The sequence below is a fragment of the Rhinopithecus roxellana genome, chromosome 16 (assembly GCF_007565055.1).
Source record: "Rhinopithecus roxellana isolate Shanxi Qingling chromosome 16, ASM756505v1, whole genome shotgun sequence".
Taxonomy (NCBI): Eukaryota; Metazoa; Chordata; class Mammalia; order Primates; family Cercopithecidae; genus Rhinopithecus; species Rhinopithecus roxellana.
This window is the reverse complement of record NC_044564.1, coordinates 115,535,963-115,557,742: the sequence shown is the minus strand read 5'-3', so window position 1 is coordinate 115,557,742 and position 21,780 is coordinate 115,535,963. Positions and strand designations below refer to the sequence as shown.

The following is a 21,780-nucleotide window of genomic DNA, read 5'->3' as shown; positions in this document are numbered from 1 at the left end:
GTCCAGCTGTGCTGGGACAGTGGCTCTGGACATGCTTCCACTCATGGATTCAGGCTGGTCATATGACTAATTCTCCACACTGGAATTTGAGCATCTACAGGTGTCATTTGTGGTCTGAACGGTAAAGAAGTGTGCCTGCTCCATAGCCTCTCTCTCCATCCACAAAGAGAGAGGACGCTGAAGATCTAGAGGATGGAGCCACAAGAAAAAAGAGCCTTGATCCCTGAATCACCATGTGGAAGCCACCCAACGAGGTCATGTGCATTAGGCTATAATGTGAGTAAGAAGTAAATGATCTGTATGTGTAACCACTGAGAATGTGGAATTACTGACTTACTCCAGCAAACAGTATCTCCCTGAGACTTGTGTTATGCTGTGGTGAAATATAATAAAAAGGTTGCCTGGAGAGCAGATGACTGCACCTGTAGCTCTAGAGCAGTGGTTCTCAAAGGGTTAGTCCCTGAACCAGTAGCATCAGCACTGTCTTAAGACTTACCAAAAATGAAAATCTTAGTCCCCACCTCTGCAGACCTACAGAATCAGAAATTCACAATGGAGCCTAGAAATCTGTGCTCCAGCCAGCCCTCCTGGTGATTCTGACGTGTCCTCAAGTTTGGGTGCAACTGCATTCTGGGACATAGGGTGTTAGTGAATGAGACTCTGCTCTGAGGCGGGCCTTAGCCCAGTTTGCCTTGGGGCTGCATGTCTCTCCATCCCCACCTTCTGCCTCTGCTCATCTTGATCTCAAACCATGTTCCATTTCCACCTGCACATTTTGCTTCCAGGCTAGCTCCTACTTGGCCTTTAGGCCCAGCCAAGAGGCCACCACCTCCAGGAAGTCTTTTCAACTCTGTCTCATCTCTCTGTGTTCCCACAGAGCCTGTGCTGCCTCCCCACCGCCCCCGCCTGCAGAGCACAGACCAGCCTGTGTTAATAACTGACTGACTGGGGCTCCCTGCAAGCAGATTCCATGTCCTATGACCATTTTTTCCAGGAAAGAGCGGTCTTCCCCAGGGGCCTCAGATCAGGCCCCTAACCATCTCTTCCGTTTGCAGGAACTGAGGAAGGGGACGGGGAGAGGAGCTGTATCCCTGGTGGGCAGCTGGGCCCCTTACCCGCATGGGATTGCATGTGCTCCAACAGGTTGTTGTAGAACTGGAACTGGATCCCACAGGCACCACAGGTGTAGGGTTCTGGAGGGAGAAATGAGGCAGCCGTGTGAGGAGTGGAACCAACGCAGACACCTTCTGCTGGGCTGCAGGCAGCTTTGCAAGTTGGAACCCAAACATACACTGGGTCTCTGTGCTCAGGGCTCCAGGCCCAGCCTGCCTGCCTCCCCTGTCACTAGACCCATGAGGGAGAGGCTGGGGGAAGGAACGATGGAGAGAGAAAGCCATGCAGAGAGAGACCATTAGCTCAACTGAGCAGCTATTTATTGAGTGCTTACTGCGTGCCAGCCACTGTTCTGCACACTTGAGATGGGGGTAGGGGGGACAACATCAACATCAACAGACCAACAGCCCTCTCAGGGCAGAGACCGCGTCTCATGGTGTCACACCCCAGCTCTCTCTGTGGAACCACATGAGGTCACTATTTGCCAAGTGAACAAATGAATGAATGTATGAATGAACAAGAACCAAGGTAACAGACATAAGGGAAGCAAGAAGAAAAAGGGTAAGAAGTGGAAAAAGCCACAGAGTAGCACGAGGAAGTGGGGATCCGATGGGGAAAGGGAGGAGGAGAGGGAGAGAGGAGTGAGGGAGGGCACACGTAGGAACAGGTGCAAGGGGCGCAGGGGCCTGGATCACTCAGCTCTCTGCTCTCAGCACTCATGCCAGTGCCTGGCAGAGAAGAGGGAGAAGGAGAGAAGGAAGAGGAAAAAGAAAGACAGGTGGGAAGAAGAGCAAGGAAAAGAAGAAAAACGAGGGCTGCAATGGGGCTCGGAAGAGGTGTCCTGAGGCTGCCCGATGACCATGAATGGGAAGGCCTGAGCTCCTGCCAGGGCTGGGGCAGCAGAGCCAAGGTTGCTGCTGGTTAGGGCTCTGCCTCACTCCATCCAAACTGCTCCACCCGCCCAGGGCTAGACCTCGGCCTGCCTCCACCAGCTGCCGGGTCTGCCCGGGAGGGCAGCCCAGGGCCCATCTCACACAGCCTCGAGGTTCCAGGAGCACGTGGCTGGCTGAGTTCCTTCCCTGCCCTGCCCTGCCTTGCCCTCTCCAGCCCCCCGACAGGACCATCACTTACTCTGTAGGAGAGGGAAAGGGTTGGAAATCAGGGGACTTGCAGTTTCTGCAAAAGAGAAACAGTTTAGCCATCTCTTCTAGTTCTGCTGTTCTGTGCTGATCGTCATAATTTTTATTCTTAATAACCAGTGAGCCAGATGGGGTTTTCAGAGGAGCAGGGAGCATCTGAGGGGCAGGCTTACAATCTGGGGTGGGGTTGCAGGGAGGCTTGACACAGAGGCCATGCCTTTCAGAGGATCAAGGTTTATTTACTGTGGGTGCTGGGGCCACCAGGCAGGGCAAGACAAGTCACTGCCATCCCTCCAGGACACCCTTCACTCTGAAAAAGTGAGGCCACATGAGTACCGGTGACAAGACATCCTTGCACGGCAGCTCACTTCGGGACAGGGAGCTGGCAGCTCCTTCTAGGTTCTGGCACCAGGGTGGGGATGTTTGGTACCAAACACCAGAGCAGCCACCGAAAGCGGCTGTGCTTTGGAGGGCTCCTGCTGGCTGGCATCTCTCCCTCACTTCTTGGCACTGCCAGAGGTTGGCAAGTCTCAAACGCAGCAGGCAGCACAGTGGGGCCAGATGGACTAGATGGGGAATCCTGGCTCCACCACTTATAATCTGGGGGACCCGGGGCAGCAATCTACCTTTCCTGAGCCTCAGTTTCCCACTCCAAAAAGTGGGGATAACAATAACATTGACCCGCATAGGGCTGTGGTAAGGAGGAAGACAGATAAGACATATAAAGCTCTGAACACATGCCAGGCACACAGTAAGCGCTCAATAAATGGCGACTGCCAACAGCAACAGCAGCAGTGCTTGCACTATCACTCCCGATTGTGAATATTAGTTCTGGGGGCAGGGGATGCACAGAGGGTGCAGCATGGCTTGGCTGGGAGCACAGGGCACACCCGGAGACCTTGGTTCCAGCCCAGCGCTGCTACTTATTCCTATGTGGCCTTGGGCAAGTCACTCCATCCCTTACAGGCCCACCTCTTGGAGAGGTTGTATAGATTACTTTGTTCAAAACCTCATTTCCTTCCACAGAGCAGTCATCAAATCACTTGGTTTACTTAAAAAATTAAAATGATCAACTATCACCACCAAAAAACCCTAACACCTGAGTATGTAATCTGTGCCAGGCACTCACTGAATGTTTACAACCACCACGGGGCTATGTGTGTTTGTCAAGCCACTTTACAGCAAAGGAGGGATTCAGAGACTAGCCTAAGTCACTAGTTAGCAAGTGGTGGAGTTGGGTTCACATGTGAGTAAGAGCCCGAAGTGGAGCTCCTGTTACTAGGCAGATGCCTCCACACTCAAGTCTGGGCTCCTGGCTGTCTCAGAGGGTCCCTAACGGTTGTGATGTGTTCGTCACCTGTCCACACCCAGGCAGTGCCCAGCCCAGTGCCTGGTACAGGCTGACACCTAATATGTAGTGAATTAAACTTCAACCATGCAAGAAAGTGAGTGGGTGCCTTCCCCTAATCTAACCACAGTGTGAGAATTCCTCTCCCCTCCTGCCCTACCTCTCAGGCTACAGACTAGCTTGCTGTGTTCTGCTCGGACAGAGGCTGCTGGTGACCAGCCAGGGCCCCCACAGGCTGACCCTGGGTCTGGTGGGAGAGGCCCCTTGGTTGCTGCTCTGGACATTCTAGGGCTTTGTCGCGGTCCTGCATGAGGCAGGCCATCAGGGGGCGCCAGAGACCACTGGGAGCCTCAGTTTAAACCCACTTAAGCAGGCAGGGGCTGGAAGGGAACCTTCGTTCTAATGGCTCCATGGCCAAAATGAGACCAGAACTTGGGGCCTCTGGCTCTTACAGCTCGCTCGCTCTCGCTCTCGCTCGCGCTCTCTCTCTCTCTCTCTCTCTCTCTCTCTCTCATTTTGAGACAGAGTCTTGATCTGTCACCCAGGCTGGAGTGCAGTGGTGCGATCTTGGCTCACTCTAACCTCTGTCCCCTGGGTTCAAGCGATTCTCCTGCCTCAGCCTCCTGAGGATTTTTAGTAGAGGTGGGGTTTCACCATGTTGGCCAGGTTGATCTCTAACTCCTGACCTCAAGTGACCCACCCACCTTGGTCTCCCAAAGTGCTGGGATTACAGGCATGAGCCAAGGTGCCCAGTCTCTTAGAGCTCTCTCTACTGTACTTTCTTTGCTTCTCCTGTAAACAAACTGGCTGAGACGTCTACCCTAAACATATAGCAGTGGCTCTCTCAGGCCCAACCATCTGGGGTCAGCTGAGTTGATGCCGCAGGCTATGGGGAGGGGTGCTGCTCTCTCCATGGGGGAGACAGAGAGGAGGCACTGCCCATTGATGCCCAAGGCTCAGAGGAATGTCCCTGGAAGAAAAGGCCCCTCCTGCCTCTGCAGTCTCCCTCTAATTCCCTACTGCCAGCCTCCTCCCAACAAGATCCATCATGCACCACAAAGACCCCAGCCCACAGGGTGCTGCCGCGGCTGCCAGGGGGGAGCAGGCGAAGCTGGCAGCTGCCGCACAGGATGGCTGTCAAGGGGCACACTCACCGCTGGAGTTCTGTGAACTGCTGTTCGTCTCTTCAAAGTGGTTTTGTGCTTTGCCTTCTACTCTCCGACTGAAAGCACTTTCTGCTGGGTGGGGGACAGGAGAGAGAAAGAACACAATGGTGATTGGTCAGCACTAGGTCTCAAGGGAGGGGTAGGGTGGGTGAAGGCCAAGGACTCTGCTGGGTCAACCAGCTCTCAAAAGGGCTCCGAGAGCCCAAGTCAGACCTCCCCAGGCTCCTCTGAGTGGCCTAGTCCCTTGGCAGGGCCGCAAGAGACCCTCCTGGCAGTGCCCAGGAGGCCCAGGCACAGGGTTGGGGGGGGTGACATGCCCCAAAACACACAGATGAAATCCAGCTGGAGAGCAGATGGCAAATGGGCCTGAGTCTCCCATCTTTGGCTCCCAGAGAGCCACAATTCTGACACCAAGTCATTAGATCTACCACCCACCACTCCCTGTCAGATTCTGCTGCCACGGGCCCCACCAAAGGGTAGAGATGATGACAGCATGTTTTCTGGTGATTCCAGCTCCATCAGCTAGGTGGTGCCTCGTGACAGGGAGGGGATCCTGGAACAGACTGCGTGACAGGGAGAGCCGGGGCAGCCCCACACCCCCAGAGGCCAAACCCAGGCAAAGTCTGGTTGGTGTTCACCCAGCGGAAGGGATGGGTTCCCCCTGAGTGACTACTGGGGTGTCTCTGCTTACAGGCTGCCATCTACCTGAGTGGCCTGCCCTCTCCCAGCACACTCTCTGGAAACCCTGCAATGCAGAGATAGGGTCCAAGCAGGTGGAAAACCATGAGTTTATCCCCCACCCCCACCTGCAGAAGGTATTGAAACAGATGATCCGAGTTGGAAGACAGCCCAGTTTTTCCAAGGTGCTCTTGGCATGAGGGGGATGCCAGATGATCCAAGAGATAAAGACCTCAGGGAAGAAGTCAATTTGGGATGCGCAGCTGACCCAGTCCATTTCTTAAGGAGAAACAATTTGCCCAAAGATATCAAAGGCTCCTAGAAGTCTGCCCGGAAAGAGACCCGTTTAGGTTTACTTAACCCAGCCTTCCCCAAACATAAGAGGGGTTCCCACAGAACCCCATTTTTAAAACATTAGATTCTGAAATATCTCACAAAATTGGTGATCTTGAGAATGCACTTTGGGAAACACCACTCTCACCTGGTCCACCCTGCTCCGGAAGAGCAAGTACTTAGTTTGTGGGCACCAGGGTTGCCGATGGTCACGGGGATGATGGGAAAGGAAGCCAGAGGCAGCGCCTGCAGGCCCCACCCAATTCCCACATCCCCCTGACCCCTGTCATCCCACTGTAACAATGTCTCCCAACACAGGCTCCTTCCTGCAGAGGCTGCAGCTCACATTACAAGGACGACCCTCCCTTCAAAATGTGTCTGTGAAATGCCTGGGCTGACAATCCCAGGGAGCATCTACAAATTGGCACAGAAGGCCCCTCTGTTCTCAGTCTAGGGAAAGTGGGGTGGGGGGCTCTTGTTCGCTGAGTGCCTCCTATGTACCAGGCACTGGACCAGATACTTTACATCCACGGTCCCTCTAATTCTCCCAAGAGCCTTGTGAGGGCTGCACTGTCTTTCCCATTTCACAGGTGAAAAAAACAGAGGAAAGAGTGAGATTGTCAAGTTCCTGGGGTTGGATGTGCTCCTAACCCTCCCAGATGGCAGAATCAGACTTCACTTTGGGGGCAGGTGCTTCCTTTTGAAAAAGGCCTAGGATAGGGAAGTGACTGCCTACCCCATCTTCATCCTTGTGTACGTCGGGTGACTGGTACTCATCTATGGAGGACTTCTGACCAGCATGCTGGTAGAACTTACCACAATTGAGGTTGCAAACTCTTACACTGCTCAGCTGATAATGCACATTTTGAATAGCTTTCCTTGCCACAAGTACCTCTGGCTGAAAAATCAACGTGCAGTACCAGAGGTGAAATCCCACACAGGGACATGCCCATACACACACGAAGGGCCACTTATTCCAGGACGAGGAGGTGACTGACAGTTTCTTCCTCAACCACACACTATCTTACCTCCCATGCAGGCTCCTGCTCCCAACCGGATGCCCTCGGACCTGCCCAGCTGGTGAATCCAGAGGTGACCCCCACCCACAAGTCTTCCAAGGCACATGAAGGCAGCCTGAGGCCTGTCCCATAGCTTGCTGAATGCCTACTCAGAGACACTGAAGCTGGAGACCGACCACGTACCACACCCTGTGGGCCGCCCTCTGCAGAAACCGCAGGCACAAAAACTCCCGGCCACAAAGTGCAAGAGAGAAAGCAAGATTTGAAAGCCATGATTCCATCATTTAGTGGAGCCAATATCTATCACCAATAAGACTGTGATGACCAATCTGCTTCTAACTAATTTATGCTACTGTTGAAAAACACAATGGCTACTGGCTTTTCTCAGCACGGTACCTGAAAAACCATGACCTTCAAGGCTGATTGACTACTCTCTTTTTGGGAGATCTAAGCACAATAAACATATCTTCAAAGAATCACACCCTTGCCCAAAATTAGCCTCCTGAACTAAGGAATTAAGGAAAGCACGGCTTAATCACTCCGCTGGGATGTCAGTCACCGAATGAACCAAGTGGTTCCTTTACATGAGTTCTCACCTTGATCATCTATTTATTTAAGAAATGACTTTTATCTCCTGAGGACAACTGAAGCGACCACAGTGCCAGAAGCACCACATCATCACTCTGCCCTACAACCCCCAAGTCCCAGCAGGTGGCCCAGGGCTGGTTCCATCCAAGCGTGAATCTAAGAATTCCTAACTGCTGGTCCTCAGCACACAGTGTGTCTGGCCAGTTTTCCTGGAGGAAATAACTTCTCGGAACTTTTTACTGTCTGTTTACCCCTCTGGAGCCAGAGTCCTTTGCAGTGTGAACTGAGGAAATGGTGGCATCCACTCATTTCCTGCTGGGCTTGTATCTCATGGAGGAGTTTCATGGGTAGTGCCACAGAAGGGAAGGGCAAGAGACCGGAGATCTAGGTCGACCATTCGGCTTATCCTGCTTTGTTGAGAGCAGATCCTTGTTGAAACAATTTTTTTTTAAATTAAGTTTTCTGAAAGGTGGGAAATGCACACTCATGCCAACAGGGTCCAGGCAGGCAACAGAAACAGATGAACTGGGTTGGATGTAAGACAGACAACACTGTGATCACAATGAGAAATAACACCTGCCACATGGCCATTGTGTTGGGGAGGCAGTAGAGAGTGGTGGGGATGTGGCGAAGTGGAGAGCATACACTCTATTCAAGGAAGCAGCCAATTGTTGCCCTGTAGAAAAGTGAGTCCAGGACTGCCAGATCTGACTTTTCAATGTCAGGTAGAAATCAAAAGTTTTACATAAAATTTGATGCTCAAAAGCTGGCAACTAACTCAAAAAATTTTTAAACCTTGTGAAGAATGTCAAATAAAACAGGCCCCTTGGCCATGATTTGGGAAAAAAAAATTCTACTACTTAAAAAAAAAAGTTTGCAAACCTCCTTGTACAACCCTCTGATTTAAGGTGAGAAGACTTGGCTCAGAAATGTCAGGTGGCTTGCCATGGTCACAGAGCCAGCCAGAGGCAGAGCTGGGACTCAGATTTGTCCCAGATCACTATGGGACTGCCACTCTCACTCTTGCAAGGGAACAGCAACCCCAGGCACAGCTGTGGCAGGTGGTGAGAAGGGCAGGGGTGGAGAAAGTGTGGGGGTCACATAGGCCATTGGTACCTGCGGTTGCCTTGCTTGCCGGAGATCCCGAATTTGGAGTGCGAAACGTCTGGGTTTGGGTGGCTGGAGGGGTGCGGTGTAAGAGGGTGGCACATCGGACCACGGAGGCCGGAGCTTTTTTCCCCGACTGGTTCGTCTGGGTCTTCGCTGCCACGAAGCGTGGAGATGGGGAGACCTCTGGATGTGAACACTCAGAGCCCGTGTCTGGATCATCTGGTGGCTCCCACCCGGGGGCAGTACCTGAGAGGGTCACGCTCTCAGTCCCCGAGGGCCCTCCCAGCTGGCAGAGTGAGTGGCCTCTCAGGCCACCAGCCCCACAGTCCAGGGTTGGGACTCTCTCTGCCCAACCTCTTCTTGTGCCACAGAGAACAAGGATTCTCACTTAACTTAGAGCCAGAGAAAGTCCAGGAGTCTGGAACCTTTTGTTAGCTCATGCTTAGTTATCTGGTGGCCACCAACCTGCCTACTGTGTAGGTCACCCATAACCCTTGACCAGCCCAGTCTCTGGACTGACCGACTCTTAGGGCATCTGAATTGGTTAACCCAGGTCCAAGTGCATCTTCTGGAATGTTGGTTTCTAAGCTCCTTTTCCATTAAAGGAAGGCTGGCTTGGAAGTTACAATAGGAAGCACACAGGCAGGGATGTGCCGGGGCTGGGGCAAGGCAGAGGGGCCTGATGGTGCCTCCAAGGTTTTAGGGCAAGGGGCTCTGTGGCACCTTGTGGGCACTGAGTGGGAACTGTTGCTCTCGGGGGATGCTGCTCGACCCAACACCTGACGCTTTAACTGAAATAAGCATAGCAATTCTCGGATGCTATCTGGGGAACCCTGCATCACCATGACCCAGGCCCCCTGTCTCCCTCACCTGAAAATTCTGTAGAAGCTGGAGTCACTGAGAACCAGGGGCTGACTCTCAAGCAGTTTCCACCTCTGGTGGTCTTGGGGGAGCATCAGTCAGCCTCATTTACCCTCCCCTGAACCCTTAGCAGTGGTGGCCAACCCCTGAACCTGGCCACACTTCCACCATAAAAATGAAAGAGGAGGGGGCAGTGGTCTTCTCCTTCAGAGATCATGCAAAATCCGCAACTCTCCCTGAGGGGTAGGAAGGGGGCTAGGCAGCAAGAGGAAGGGGGGGCCCTTTGGTACTGACCAGAGGCTCATAAAACCCCCAGGAATTAGTAACACCAGAGGGTACTGTCTTGACTCAGTGCCTGGCCACAGTCCTGACCTGCCTAGAGAAGGACCTGGCTGTTGCCCCCCTGGCCCAAGCAGGTGGAGGCAGGCCTCATTATCTCCCTGCTCCTAGGACAGCGTCCGTCCTGAGCCGTTTGCAGAGCTCAAATGAAAGGGCCCCCTGGCCCGCCACCTCTGCTCATTCCTGGCACAGATGGCAAAGCTCAGGCCCAAAGAAGCAGGATGCAGGGCCTTGTCCAAGGTCACAGAGGAACTGAGTGGCAAAAAGAAAAAGCCACTCTATGGTCCTTCATTTACCACGCTGGTGCATGGGGTGAGCTGTGAGGACTGGGGCTGCCTGTTCTCTCCCGTGGAGGGTCACCCACTCCTCGCCTACAGTGGTGGCCAGATGCCAGGAGCAGGGGAGCTCTTTAGTCATGCCTCACTTACACAAGCCCTCATCTGCCCACTCCAGCCCAGAAACAAATCCCAAGGCCTCAGTCTGCGGAAAACACTTTTGTCCCTTGCAACCTGAGCTGCCACTCTCAGGACTCTCTTTCTGAATCAGGAACTGACAGGTCGGTCTGGGTGGCAAAGGACACTTGTACACCTTCTCTCCCACTCTCCATCCCTCTTTCTGAGCTGAGGGCCTCAGAGGCCCCTGAGTCCCACCAGGGGACTGCTTGTCTCATAGTTTCCAATTTTTTTTTTTTTTTTTTTTTTTGCCACAGAATGAACCGACACATTCAATGTTGCAACAGGCACCCGGAGTCCATTTCTAATATCTCTGCTGGTTTCCTGTGCGAGGTGGAGTTTGGGGGCCACAGCTGGTGATTCACTGTAATGGAATCAGCCTTGAGTCTGGAGTGAGGCAAATCCACCTCTGAAGCCCAGCTCTGTAACCCTCGGCCTCCGCAATCTTGGAGACGACACCTCCCCTATCTCGGCCTTTGTTTTCCCCCCTCGACTCCACCAACACTGGGATGACCCTCTCTGCATAACCAGCCTCACAGGGACTTTGTGGGAATCCAAGAAAGTCTCAGAAGCATCCTGAATGATAAACTGCTCTTCAAATGTAAGCAGCTATTACTGGTATTTTTCAGAGATTAAAAAAAACCCAAGACCCAAAGGCTTATTCTGGCCACAGACATCATAAGTTTGTTGATGGCAACACACAAAGTTACTGCTGAGATGAGACAGGGCTCAAGTCTGCCGGCTGTACAAGGATGTCTTTGGCACAAGGTCATGCACTCCTCCGCTCTCCATGGCAGTGACCCACACAGGAACAGAGTTTCTGAGTGACAGCCTAATCAAGCTGCTTTCCCTTTGAAACCTCAGGCTCCATCCCTGCAGAATGACTCTAGGAGCCCCTCTGGATCGGCCTGCTACAGAGTCTACAATTCCTGCTGTAAAGATCCTGGCATTCTGAGGGAGAGAGCCCCCTTTTTTCCCTGTGGCAGGGAGCTCAGGAACATGCATAAAGCACATAGTATCACAGGCCTGAGGGTATCACCTGTGTGCTCCGATCACCCTGCTTGAGACCCGCTCCCCTCTCCAGCTTCCTCGCAGGTCACTGAGCTCCTTGCCTTCTCATATCCTACAATATCCTTTCTCTTTCAAGCTCATAGCCTTTGTGCACGCTATTCCCTCTGCCTCGAACATTCTTCCCTCCAACTTTTGACTGATGGTCCTACATACTATATTTAAAGATCTCTTCCTTAGGGAGTCTGCCTCCCGAAACCTCCCCACCTGGGACCATTTATTTGTCGGTCCCCTCTTGTCTTCCCTTCCAAGGACCGATCACTATCAATAATGACACACAGGATGACCTCTGATCCATGGCTCTCTCCCTATTAGCGTGTATGCTCCAAGAGAGTAGGAAATCTGCCAGCCTTGCCCGCCATGCACAGGGTGTCTGGCAGTTCCCTGATATACAGTGCTCCAGAGACATTGTGGAATCTGTGTATCAATGCATGAGCGGCCAGAAAATTTAAAGTCAGAACTGCCGAAGAAGAGTACATTGAAGATGGGATCCCAATGAGGGCACATAATGGTTCCATGAAGCTATCTGACATGTTATCCTCCCAGTGGTCCCAAGGGTATGAGGCAGATGGGGCTACTAAGGCTCAGAGAGGTATGGCTATCAATTCTGGGTCACAGGGTGGGTTGGGCTGGGCCAGGATCAATGTCCCAGGCTCCTGACTCATTCTACTTAACAGTGTGCCCCTCTGTTGACCTCACAGGGAACACTGTCATGCTGGAATTCCTACCTGAGCTCTTCCTGAGAAAGAATGAAAGAGTCTCAGACAGACTGGCTGATTTCCCCTGGAGGAAACACACATGCGGTATCTACACACAGGAGGTATCTAAAAAATAACACAGCACTGTGGTCTCCTTTCCAGAAAGCTGAAAATTTAACTGGGCCAAAAAAATTTAGAGAATGCAAGGAGCAAAATAATTCAGAGAATGCAAGGATTCAAGAAAAGCAACCACACAATCAAGGGATGGAGAGACCAGGGGGTTTCCCTGAAACTTCCACGAGGTACAGGAGGATGAAACTGCATTGGAGGCAAATGGAATCATGGGCTCAAAGGCTGGAGGTGGAGATGAATGGGAGATGAGATTCAAGAGGAGTCAACCAGGGAACCCCTCCTTGTGGATCTTCATCTTAGAAAGAGAACTGGAGAACTCACACTTCTGGCCATGATGGAGTAACTGGTACAAGACTAGCCTCCTGCCATATTCAACTATAAAGTTGGACAAAGGTGGTGCAGAACTGTGATTCAGGACAGAAAACATGATGTGAGCCCCATGGTCACTCTAGCTCTCTGCCTGGAGAGCTCCTCTGGACCAGGGCAGAGAAAGGTGGAGCCCAAACATCTCAGTGAACGAAGGAGACAGTGATCTGAGTTCAGGGCTTTTGAGGTGGCTAGAATTTGCATGGCAAATTAACAAAGAAGAGAGAATTGTGCAACAAAAAAGAACTCCAGAAATGTGCAGATGGGCCCCCGTGAAATCTGGCTGAGTACCAAACTGTATTTGTGCAGAGTGAGTCTCTGCAAAGCCTAGCAAAAAATAGCTAATGGGGGGTGGGGGTGGGGGCTGTGAAGTAAGTGAAGATTCAAAAGTCACACAAGAGTAGGAGATATTTTGGAGTTTCCCCCTGCCAGAGAGGAGAGACCTTGCTCAATACTTCAGGCATTCAGCTAAGAAATGGCCAGAAAGGCCACGCCTTAGAAGAGCTGCTCTAACCCCAGAATAAGAACTATTCTAGACCTGCCCTAACACAGCTTAAAAACCAGCTTTTGAAGTATTGAGTTGATTTGTAATTAACTACCTGCCACAACAAAACTCTTTTCAAAGGAAGACAAAATCAAATCAACAACACAGTATTCTCAGGATGCAGCATGGAAGAAACAATTATTTTCCAGGCAACACAGGAAAATGTGACCAGTAATCAAGAGAAAAACCAGTTAACAGAAACATACAGAAATGATAGGGAAGATGAAAAATAATGAAGAGAAATAAAAATTATAAAAAGAAACCAAATGAAACTTAGATGAAAAATATGATAGCTGAAATAAAAGTTCACTTAATAGATTTTTCTAATAAAGCAGGTTAGACACCACAGAAGAGAAGATCAGTGAACTTGAAGATGGAGCAATAGAATCTATTCAAACTGAAGCACAGAGGGAAAACAAGGCTGAAAAAATGAACAGAGCTTCAGCTGATCTGTAAGCATTATTGATTATCAAACATCTATGTAATTAAAGTCTCAACAAGAGAGAAAAGAGAGATTAGGAAAGAAAAATATTTGAAGAAATACTGGCTGAGAATGTTCCAAATTTGATGAAAAATGTACATTCATGATCCAAGAAGCTCAATGAATCTCAAACAGGATAAACACAAATAATAAAATTGCTAAAAATTAGTAACCCCAGAAATACTTAAAAGCATCCAGAGAAAAAAGATACACTAAATATAGATGAATAACAATCAGAATGATCTCTGACTTTTCATCAGAAACAACTTAAGCTAGAAGACAAAGGAAAGATATTTTTAAACATTAAAAAAATTATCAGTCTAGAATTCCATATCCAGAAAAAAAATCCTTCAAAAAAAGATGTGAAATAAAAACATCTTCAGTTGAGAGAATCTTTCACCAATAGACCTACAATATAAGAAATATTAAAGGAAGTTCTTCAAGAATTAAAGAAAATGATGATAGATGGAATTCAGATGTACACAAAGGAAAGAAAAGCAAAGAAAATGGAAAATATGTAAGTAAATATAAAAGGCATTTTCTAATTTCTCTGTTACTTTAACAAATTACTATTAAAGCTGAAAGAGTAATTGTTGGGTTTATAATATATGTAGGCATAAATGTATGATAAAAATAGCACAAAGAACAGGAGGGCAGTAAATGGGAAGTATACCATTGTAAGGCTTTTATATTATATGTAATGTGTTATGATACAAATTTATGGTGCTCTGTAACATATTAAACATGTATATTATAAATCATAGAGAAACCACTAAAGAAAAAGAGTTATGGCTAGAAAGCTAAGAGGCATTTTTAAAAAAATACTTGATTAATACTAAAGAAGGCATGAAAATAAGAAAAAAATGAACAAGAACAAATGGGACAAATAGAAAAAATACAAGATAGTAAACTTAAATCTAACCATATTAATATAGTATATTAAATGTAAATGAATTAAACATTTCAATTAAAAGGCAGGGATTACCAGGCTGGATAAAGAAAGGCATAAGAACCAATTATATACACATACTTCAAATACAAAGATAAAGGTAGATTAAAAGAAAATGATGAAAAGAGATATACTAATACTAGAGATACACAAATACTAATCCTAGGAAAGCTGTCATGGCTTACAGCAACCGACAAAGGAAATTTCAGGACAACAGGCATTACCAGAGATATGGAATGGCATTGCACTACTTTATAAAGGGTCAATTCATCAAGGTATAATGATGCTAACTTTGTGTACCTAATAACAAAGGTTCAAATTACATAAATCGAAGACTGACAAACCTAAAAGGGGAAACAGACAAATCCACCATTGGAGTTGAGAATTTTGATGCTTCTCTGTCAGAACTTGGTAAGACAAACTAATTTAAAAAAAAATTAGGAAAGAGTATAGAGATGTGAACAACATTATCAACCAACTTAGCCTAACTGACACTACGAGATACATCTTTTTTTTTTTTTTTTTTGTCAAGTGGACATGAAACACACAGCAGAAGAGACCATAGGCTGGTCATAAAACTTATCTCAATAAATTTTAAAGATTGGAAAATGCAGAATATGTTCTCTGACCACAATGGAATTAAGTTAGAAGTCAATAACAACAAAAAAATCTGGATAATTCCCAAATATTTGGAAATGGAATATATTTCTAAATAATCCTTCCTACAAAGAAAATTTCAGGCTCGATGGCTTAACTGTTGAATTGTATAGAATACTTATGTAAAATAATACCAATTCTATATAAACTCTTCAGAAAATTGAAGAGGAGGGAGTACTCTTCCCAATTCTATGAGGCCAGTATTACTCTGATACTCAATGAGACAAGAACATTACAAGAAAAGAAAATTGTACCGCTGGTTGGAAAGTAAAACGGCACAACTACTTTGGAAAACAATTTGGCTGTTGTTAAAAGTTAAACAACCATCTATCATATGATCCATCCATTCCATTCTTACGTATTTACCCAAGAGAAATAAATAATTTGTCCTCACAAAGGCTTGTACGCAAATGTTCATAACTGCCTTATTTATATTAGCTCCAGAACTCTAACCAGAAATACTCCAAATATCCACCCATAAGTGAACAAAGTGATTGTAGCATGTGTATCTGGAAATGGAATACTACTCATCATCAATTAAAAGAGAATGAACTACTGATACATGTAAGCATAGATGAATCTCAAAATAATTATGCAGAGTGAAAGAAGCCAGACCTCTCCCCTCAAAAATACATACTTAGATACTGCAAGATTCCATATATGTAAAATTCTAGGAAATGCAAACTAATTTACAGTAATAGGAAGCAGATTAGTGTTTGCCTTGGGATGGGGAAGTGGTAAGCAAATTACAAAAGGGCATGAGAAAATGTTTGGAGGGGATGGGCATGTTAATTAGATTGTGGTGACCGTTTCATGGGTGCATGCATAGGTCAAAACTTCTCAAACTGTACACTTTAAATAACAGGCACTTTATTGTATGACAATGTACTTCAATCAATATTTTCTTAAAAACTTTACCAGAAATATTCATTTTCTTAATTATGACCTTCGTTAACACACCACTGATTAAATATGGGGCATTCTGCTAATCCTAGGACTGTAGTTCCCTGCCCTTGAGGAGACAGTTTTGGGAATGATATCAAAAGCAAGTAAAATCCTGAGGAATTTTAGATAGAAGTGAGAGGAAAACATGTTCCTAAAAACAAATTACTGTATAAACTAACCTTGGATCTTTAAGTAATTTAGATGCCTATGCAAGAACTTGATTGTGGGGTTATTCCACAATGTATACACATGAAATAATCAAGTTATACACCTTAAATATATCCTATCAAAAAAAAAAAAAAAAAAACCAGAAGCTTCAAAGAAGGAAGCCATTTTATCTGGCAAAGAATAATCATCCCCAGGTTATAACTTTCTTCAGTTCATTTTACAGTTTGAATTTCTGATATGCTTAATGTGTTTTAATAAAGTATAGGAATGGTGAATTTTTTTAAGTCTATGTAATTCACCAGTACTAACAAAAGAGAATATAAGAATCCATAGAATCACCTCAAAAGATGGAGGAAAAAAACATGCAACATCAATTTATAAGAAAAACTTCTAATAAACTATAAGCCTGTGGTAACTAGATCAACTGATAAAGGGCATCTATAAAAAACTACTTTAGCTAACACAGTGCTTAACAATGAAAAACTGAACTCTGTGATTGGAAACATGGCAAAAATATTCACTGATTTCTTCTGTTCAACATTGTACTGGAGAGACCTAATCAGAACAGTGAGGAAGAAAAAAAATAAAAAGAATACAGATTGCAAGGAAAGAAATAAAGCTGTCTTTATTTGTGGATGACATCAATATGTAAAAGAAAATCCTAAGAGAATCTACAAAAAATCTATTAGAACTAATAAGTAAATTTAGCAAATTTGCAATATACAAATTCAATACACAAAGATAGTTTTTTTATATGCAATAGCAATAGACAATTGGAAAATTAAATTTAAAAGTCACAGTAGTGTCACAAACCATGAAACACTTGGAGATACGGAATGAAATATGTGCAAGACTTCTCTGAAAAGTACAAACTGCTGCTGAGAGAAACTAAACAAGCCCTAGATACGTGGGGAAATATACCATGTTCATGGATTGGGAGACCCAATATTATTGTAATGATAATTCTCCCCAAATCGATCTATAGATTCAATATAATCCCAAACAAACTCCAAGTCGCATTTTTTTGGCAGAAATTAGAGAAGACTCTAACATGAATATGGAAGAATAAAGTTCTTAGAATAGCCAAATAGTCTTGAAAAATAACAACATTAAAAAATTAAGAGTAGCTGATTTGAGACTTACTAGAAAGCTTTCAGTAAGTAAGATCATGTGGAATAGGCATAAAGATAAACAGACCAACAGCAGAGAAAAATACTTACACTTATACATTCAAATAACTTTCCACAAAAGTACCAGTGCAAAGGAATATGAAAAGATAATCCATTCAACACACGGTGTTGCAATAACCAGGTATCTGTATGGAATAAAATGAATCTCAACTCATACCTCACATCATTTGAAAAATTAACTTAATATATCATAGACTTAAATGAAAAAGCTAAAATTATAAGGCTTCTGAAAGATAATAAAAGAGGATATCTTTACCAGTATGAGGTAGGCAAGGATATCCTTGAGGTAGAACCCAGAAAGCACTAACTACAGAAAAAAATGACAACCTGGACTTCATCAAAATGAAAGACATCTGTTCATCAAATGATGCTGTATGAAAATCAACTGGCATGCCAGAGACTAGGAGAAAAATCCATAATACATATATCTGACAAAGAACCCAGGCCTACTGGAATATATAAAGAACTCCTACAACTTAATAATAAAAAGACAAATAGCCCAACCAAAAAAATGGGCAGAAGACTTAAACAGACAATTTCCAAAGTAAAATATGCAAGTGGCCAATAAGCAAATATAAAGATGTTCAACATCATTAGTCATCAAGAAAATACAAATTAACACCACAGTGAGATTCCACTATCCCCTCACTAGAATAGCTGGAATTAAACAGACCAATGTCATCAAATGTTGGCAAGAACATGGAGCAAGTGGAACTCCCAGGCACAGCTGGTAGGAGTGAAAGATGCTATGGTCATTTTGGAAAATGGTTTGTCACTTATTAAAAAGTTAAACATACTATTCCCCATGACCCAGTAATTCTACTCCTTGGTATTTATCCAAAGAAATGAACACATATGCCCACAAAATCCTCATATAAGCATTTTCATAGCAGCTTTATTTGTAATAGCCTGAAGCTGGAAACAACCCAAATTAATAGGTAAATGGCTAACAAATGGTATTTTCATACAATAGAACATTGCTCAGAAGTAAAAAAGCATGAACAACTGATACATACGATATGTTAAAATATGAATCTTAAAAACATTCTGCTGAGAAAGAAGTCAGACATAAAAGAACACAGATTCTATGACACTAATTCTAAGAAATTCTTCCACAGTGAGCCTATGTCCTTATAGGGACACTCACTAGACCCAGGGAATCAAGCCCTAGCCCTGGAAACCACCTGATGAAGCCCTCAAATCCATCTCTGCCTCCACAAGGAGTCCATTGGCACACAAATCTCTAGAACCAGACAGAGGCCACTGCAGGACCTATCTCTTGGTCAGCCTTGGATAAATAATTCTCTGTTGAATCCAGGCTAAACCTCTCATGCTGTATTTTAAACACAGATGACCCCTGAGTTCCCAGACTTCAGTGGGTAACAGAGAGATTCATTCAACAAGCAGATACAGAAAGAAAGAGAGTTCATAACAGAAAGCAAAAGAAAATGAGGAAGAGAGAAAGAAAAGTAGACAGCCCTTCAGGAGAGATGCACCAGGCTGTCAGGGTGGTACATCTCTTAGGGGGCAAGAGACACACCCCTTTCTGCTGTACCATCTGACATGGGATGTAGGATAGCTTCATGGTTGAGTATGGGCTTAGAGCTTGCCTGCTGGAATTCAAAGCCAAGTTCCCCATCTTACTAACTCCATGGCCTTACTCAACTTGTCCCAGGAAGCACTGAAGATAGTCTCCAAAGGCTGAACCCAAGGTTATAGTCTGCGCTTGTAGCTAACACCTCACTGAAAGTGCATTCTGGGTAGCATCCAGTCTGGGCACCAGGCAGCAGGGCAGTTGCTGCTTCACTGGAGAACACAGACATGGCTGCCCTGTACCTGCTTATGGAAAGCTGGATCCCCAGAGGGGCGCAGGCCATGGTGTTCAAGCCCGACCATAGCCCTGCTGTCTGGGCATCAGCACCACAAGTGGGTCAACTGGACAGTCGGTGCCTACCCAGTGGAATCCTGCATCCTCTCTCCCCACACAAGATCTGGCTCTACGGTGGGTACTGAAAGACCCATACGGCCCACGCTGGGAGGTGGAATGAATTCTTCTAGTGGGGCCATAGCAGGTACCTCATGTCAGAGATGTCTATAATCCAGATCCTGGGCTCAAAAGACCTTAAAGAGCTTTCACAGATGGGAAACTGGAGCCCACAGAAGGAGAGCAACAGGCACAAGATCACAGAGCAGTGAGGGGCAAGCAGAGATGAGAATCTCAGCCCAGTGCTCGACTTTGGGACTGGAGTTCTCGCCCACGGGGAGACCCCTCAGCCCCTGCCACTCTGCCCAGAGGGGAGGAATTCCTGGGGAAGCTACCTGCACCACCCTTCAGGCTCTGAATACTTCTCCCTCCCTATCCAATACCCTTGGTATGCCAACAGCAGGGCTTCAGGAAGGACTCGGGCCTTCCCAGACTATAAGGGGCTTCAGCCCCCAGTGACCTTCTATAAACCCTCCTTCTCTGTTTGGACTTAAGTCTTCCCATCCACAGAATGGGGAGTGGTATCCCCACAGCTCTGCTGTGAGAAACAAAACCAGTAACACTCCCCAAAATGTTGCTAAACATCCAGCCCTTCTGCCCTGAGACTGCACAAGCCCCGCCCCCATCAGACTTTGGTTTCCGCACCTGTACATGAAGGGGAAGGGAGGCTGATGGGCCCCCTAGCTCATACACTCAGGGATCCAAGGATGGTGACCCCTCTAATATCCAGAAAAGGAGGTGGGAAATCAGCAAGGTAGGCTCATGGGCACCAGGAGGATAGAAGGCCAGGATGTCCCTGTGGGAAGGGCCCTTAGAGCTCTTTCCTTTCCTGGTCAGAGTGGGAGATGGTGGTCCAGGGTCGGGATGGGGCCTGCCCCGTGTCACAAGCAGGCCTGGGACTCAGCTGGGATTAACAGCCAGGGCTTGACTCCTAGCTCAGGGTTCCTGCCACCTCCTCAGCTTCCCACCATCAAGGCCAAGAGGGAGCTTTCCTGTCCAGTTAACCATGCCCCTAGCCTGGGCTCCTTCCTGCATCTGTTTAGACTGAAGCTGTATCACGGTGCACTGGCTTTGGGGGTAGAGATTCATAAATCTCATGATGTGGGGGCACCTAGAAGAGGGCCACAGCAGGACTTGGACAAGTGATGTCCACCCTCCTTACCCCAATTACATGGGCACAGGACTCTGAGTCTGCTGAGGGAGGGCTCGGACTCTGTTCTGGGTTAAGAGGGGGACTTCTCAGCTATGCCAGCCACTGTAGACAGGTGGCCCTAGGTCAGACTTAACACCTAAAGACTGACCCAGAACTGAGCTCACCTTGCTTTCACCATTTCCTAGCCAAATTCCAGAGGCCTGGCCAATGGTTGGCCCACCCTGTCCCCAGCCCCCCAATCCCCATCCCCACCGGGAGGAGGTACTCACTGATGGGGGCGTGTAAGGCCACATGCTCCTGGTAGGGAGTGTAGTACTTGTACTGTTTCCCGCAGAATTCACAGGTGTAATTGCCAGTTTCTGTCCAGGAAGGAAACGAAGGTGTAAGAATGGGCAACTGGCCCCCACCAAGAAGCATCAGCGTGCTCCCACCCCCCAAAAAACTCCTCCCCATTCTGGGACCATCAACTGGAATCAATTCTGACTCTAGAGTTAGAAGACCCCTATTCCAGTCCCAGCTCAGACATTTCGAGCTGGGTAACCTCGGGCAAGTCTCTTAACCTCTCTGTGCCTCAGTTTTCATATCTATAAAACGGAGGTCATAATAGGACCACCTTGTAGGATTGCTGTGAGGATTAAATTTAGATGGCAAGTGCTTAGAACAGTACCTGGCACATTGCTCCACCCCAGCCCCGGTGCTCAAGAAATGTGCTGACCTCCAACACCAACCTCTTCATCAGCCCCTCTACAAGCCCTGCCCTCTGCAGTGGCCACACCCAGGGTCCCCCTCATCTCCAGAACCTTCCCTCCCCCCAAGCACCCCCCACCCACTGGCAGCAGCGGTCACTTCTTCCTCTCAAGTCCCACCCGACTTTTATCTTTACCTCTCTTTTGGCACTGCCTAACTTCTTTCTTCTTAAAAATGTCTGATGTAATATTGTTCACTGGGGGAAAATTATAAAATACTGATAAATACAAATACAAAATAAAAACTAAAGAGAAATTTCAATCATCTGTAACTCCCAAAGAGCAGCATCTACTCCCTTGGGGGAGGGTGCCCTGGTTCCCACTCTTCATTCTGTTTCATCTGGGGTGTGCTTCTCTCACTGATACCACCTGTCTGGCTCCTGTGAGCCCTGAATTAGCCAGTCCTGATCAATATCCTCTTTGTAATCTGGTGTATTCAATCGACATTACTTTGTGGACATCTTGCCGAATCAATAAATATTGATCTCTACTGCATTTATTGGCTGCATGGTTCCCCCTGGACTTTGGAATTTGCTGAGCCAGTCCTCTATAC

General features: G+C 46.9%; 1 protein-coding gene across 17 annotated transcripts in view; it reads right to left on the bottom strand.

The window, feature by feature from the left end:
• Positions 1–21,780, bottom strand: part of ZNF618 (zinc finger protein 618) — a 177,798-nt gene that overhangs the window by 17,657 nt on the left and 138,361 nt on the right. For 3 of the 17 annotated variants that reach the window (XM_030920008.1, XM_030920010.1, XM_030920014.1), the window contains 6 exons: positions 21,365–21,424; positions 20,751–20,840; positions 8,501–8,740; positions 4,755–4,838; positions 2,245–2,289; positions 1,116–1,193 (listed from right to left, as the gene is read on the bottom strand). In XM_030920008.1, the coding sequence (XP_030775868.1) occupies positions 1,116–1,193; positions 2,245–2,289; positions 4,755–4,838; positions 8,501–8,740; positions 20,751–20,840; positions 21,365–21,424 (597 nt within the window). The remainder of the gene's footprint in view (positions 1–1,115; positions 1,194–2,244; positions 2,290–4,754; positions 4,839–8,500; positions 8,741–20,750; positions 20,841–21,364; positions 21,425–21,780) is intronic. The other 14 variants (XM_030920013.1, XM_030920015.1, XM_030920017.1 and 11 more) reach the window with 10 other exon arrangements.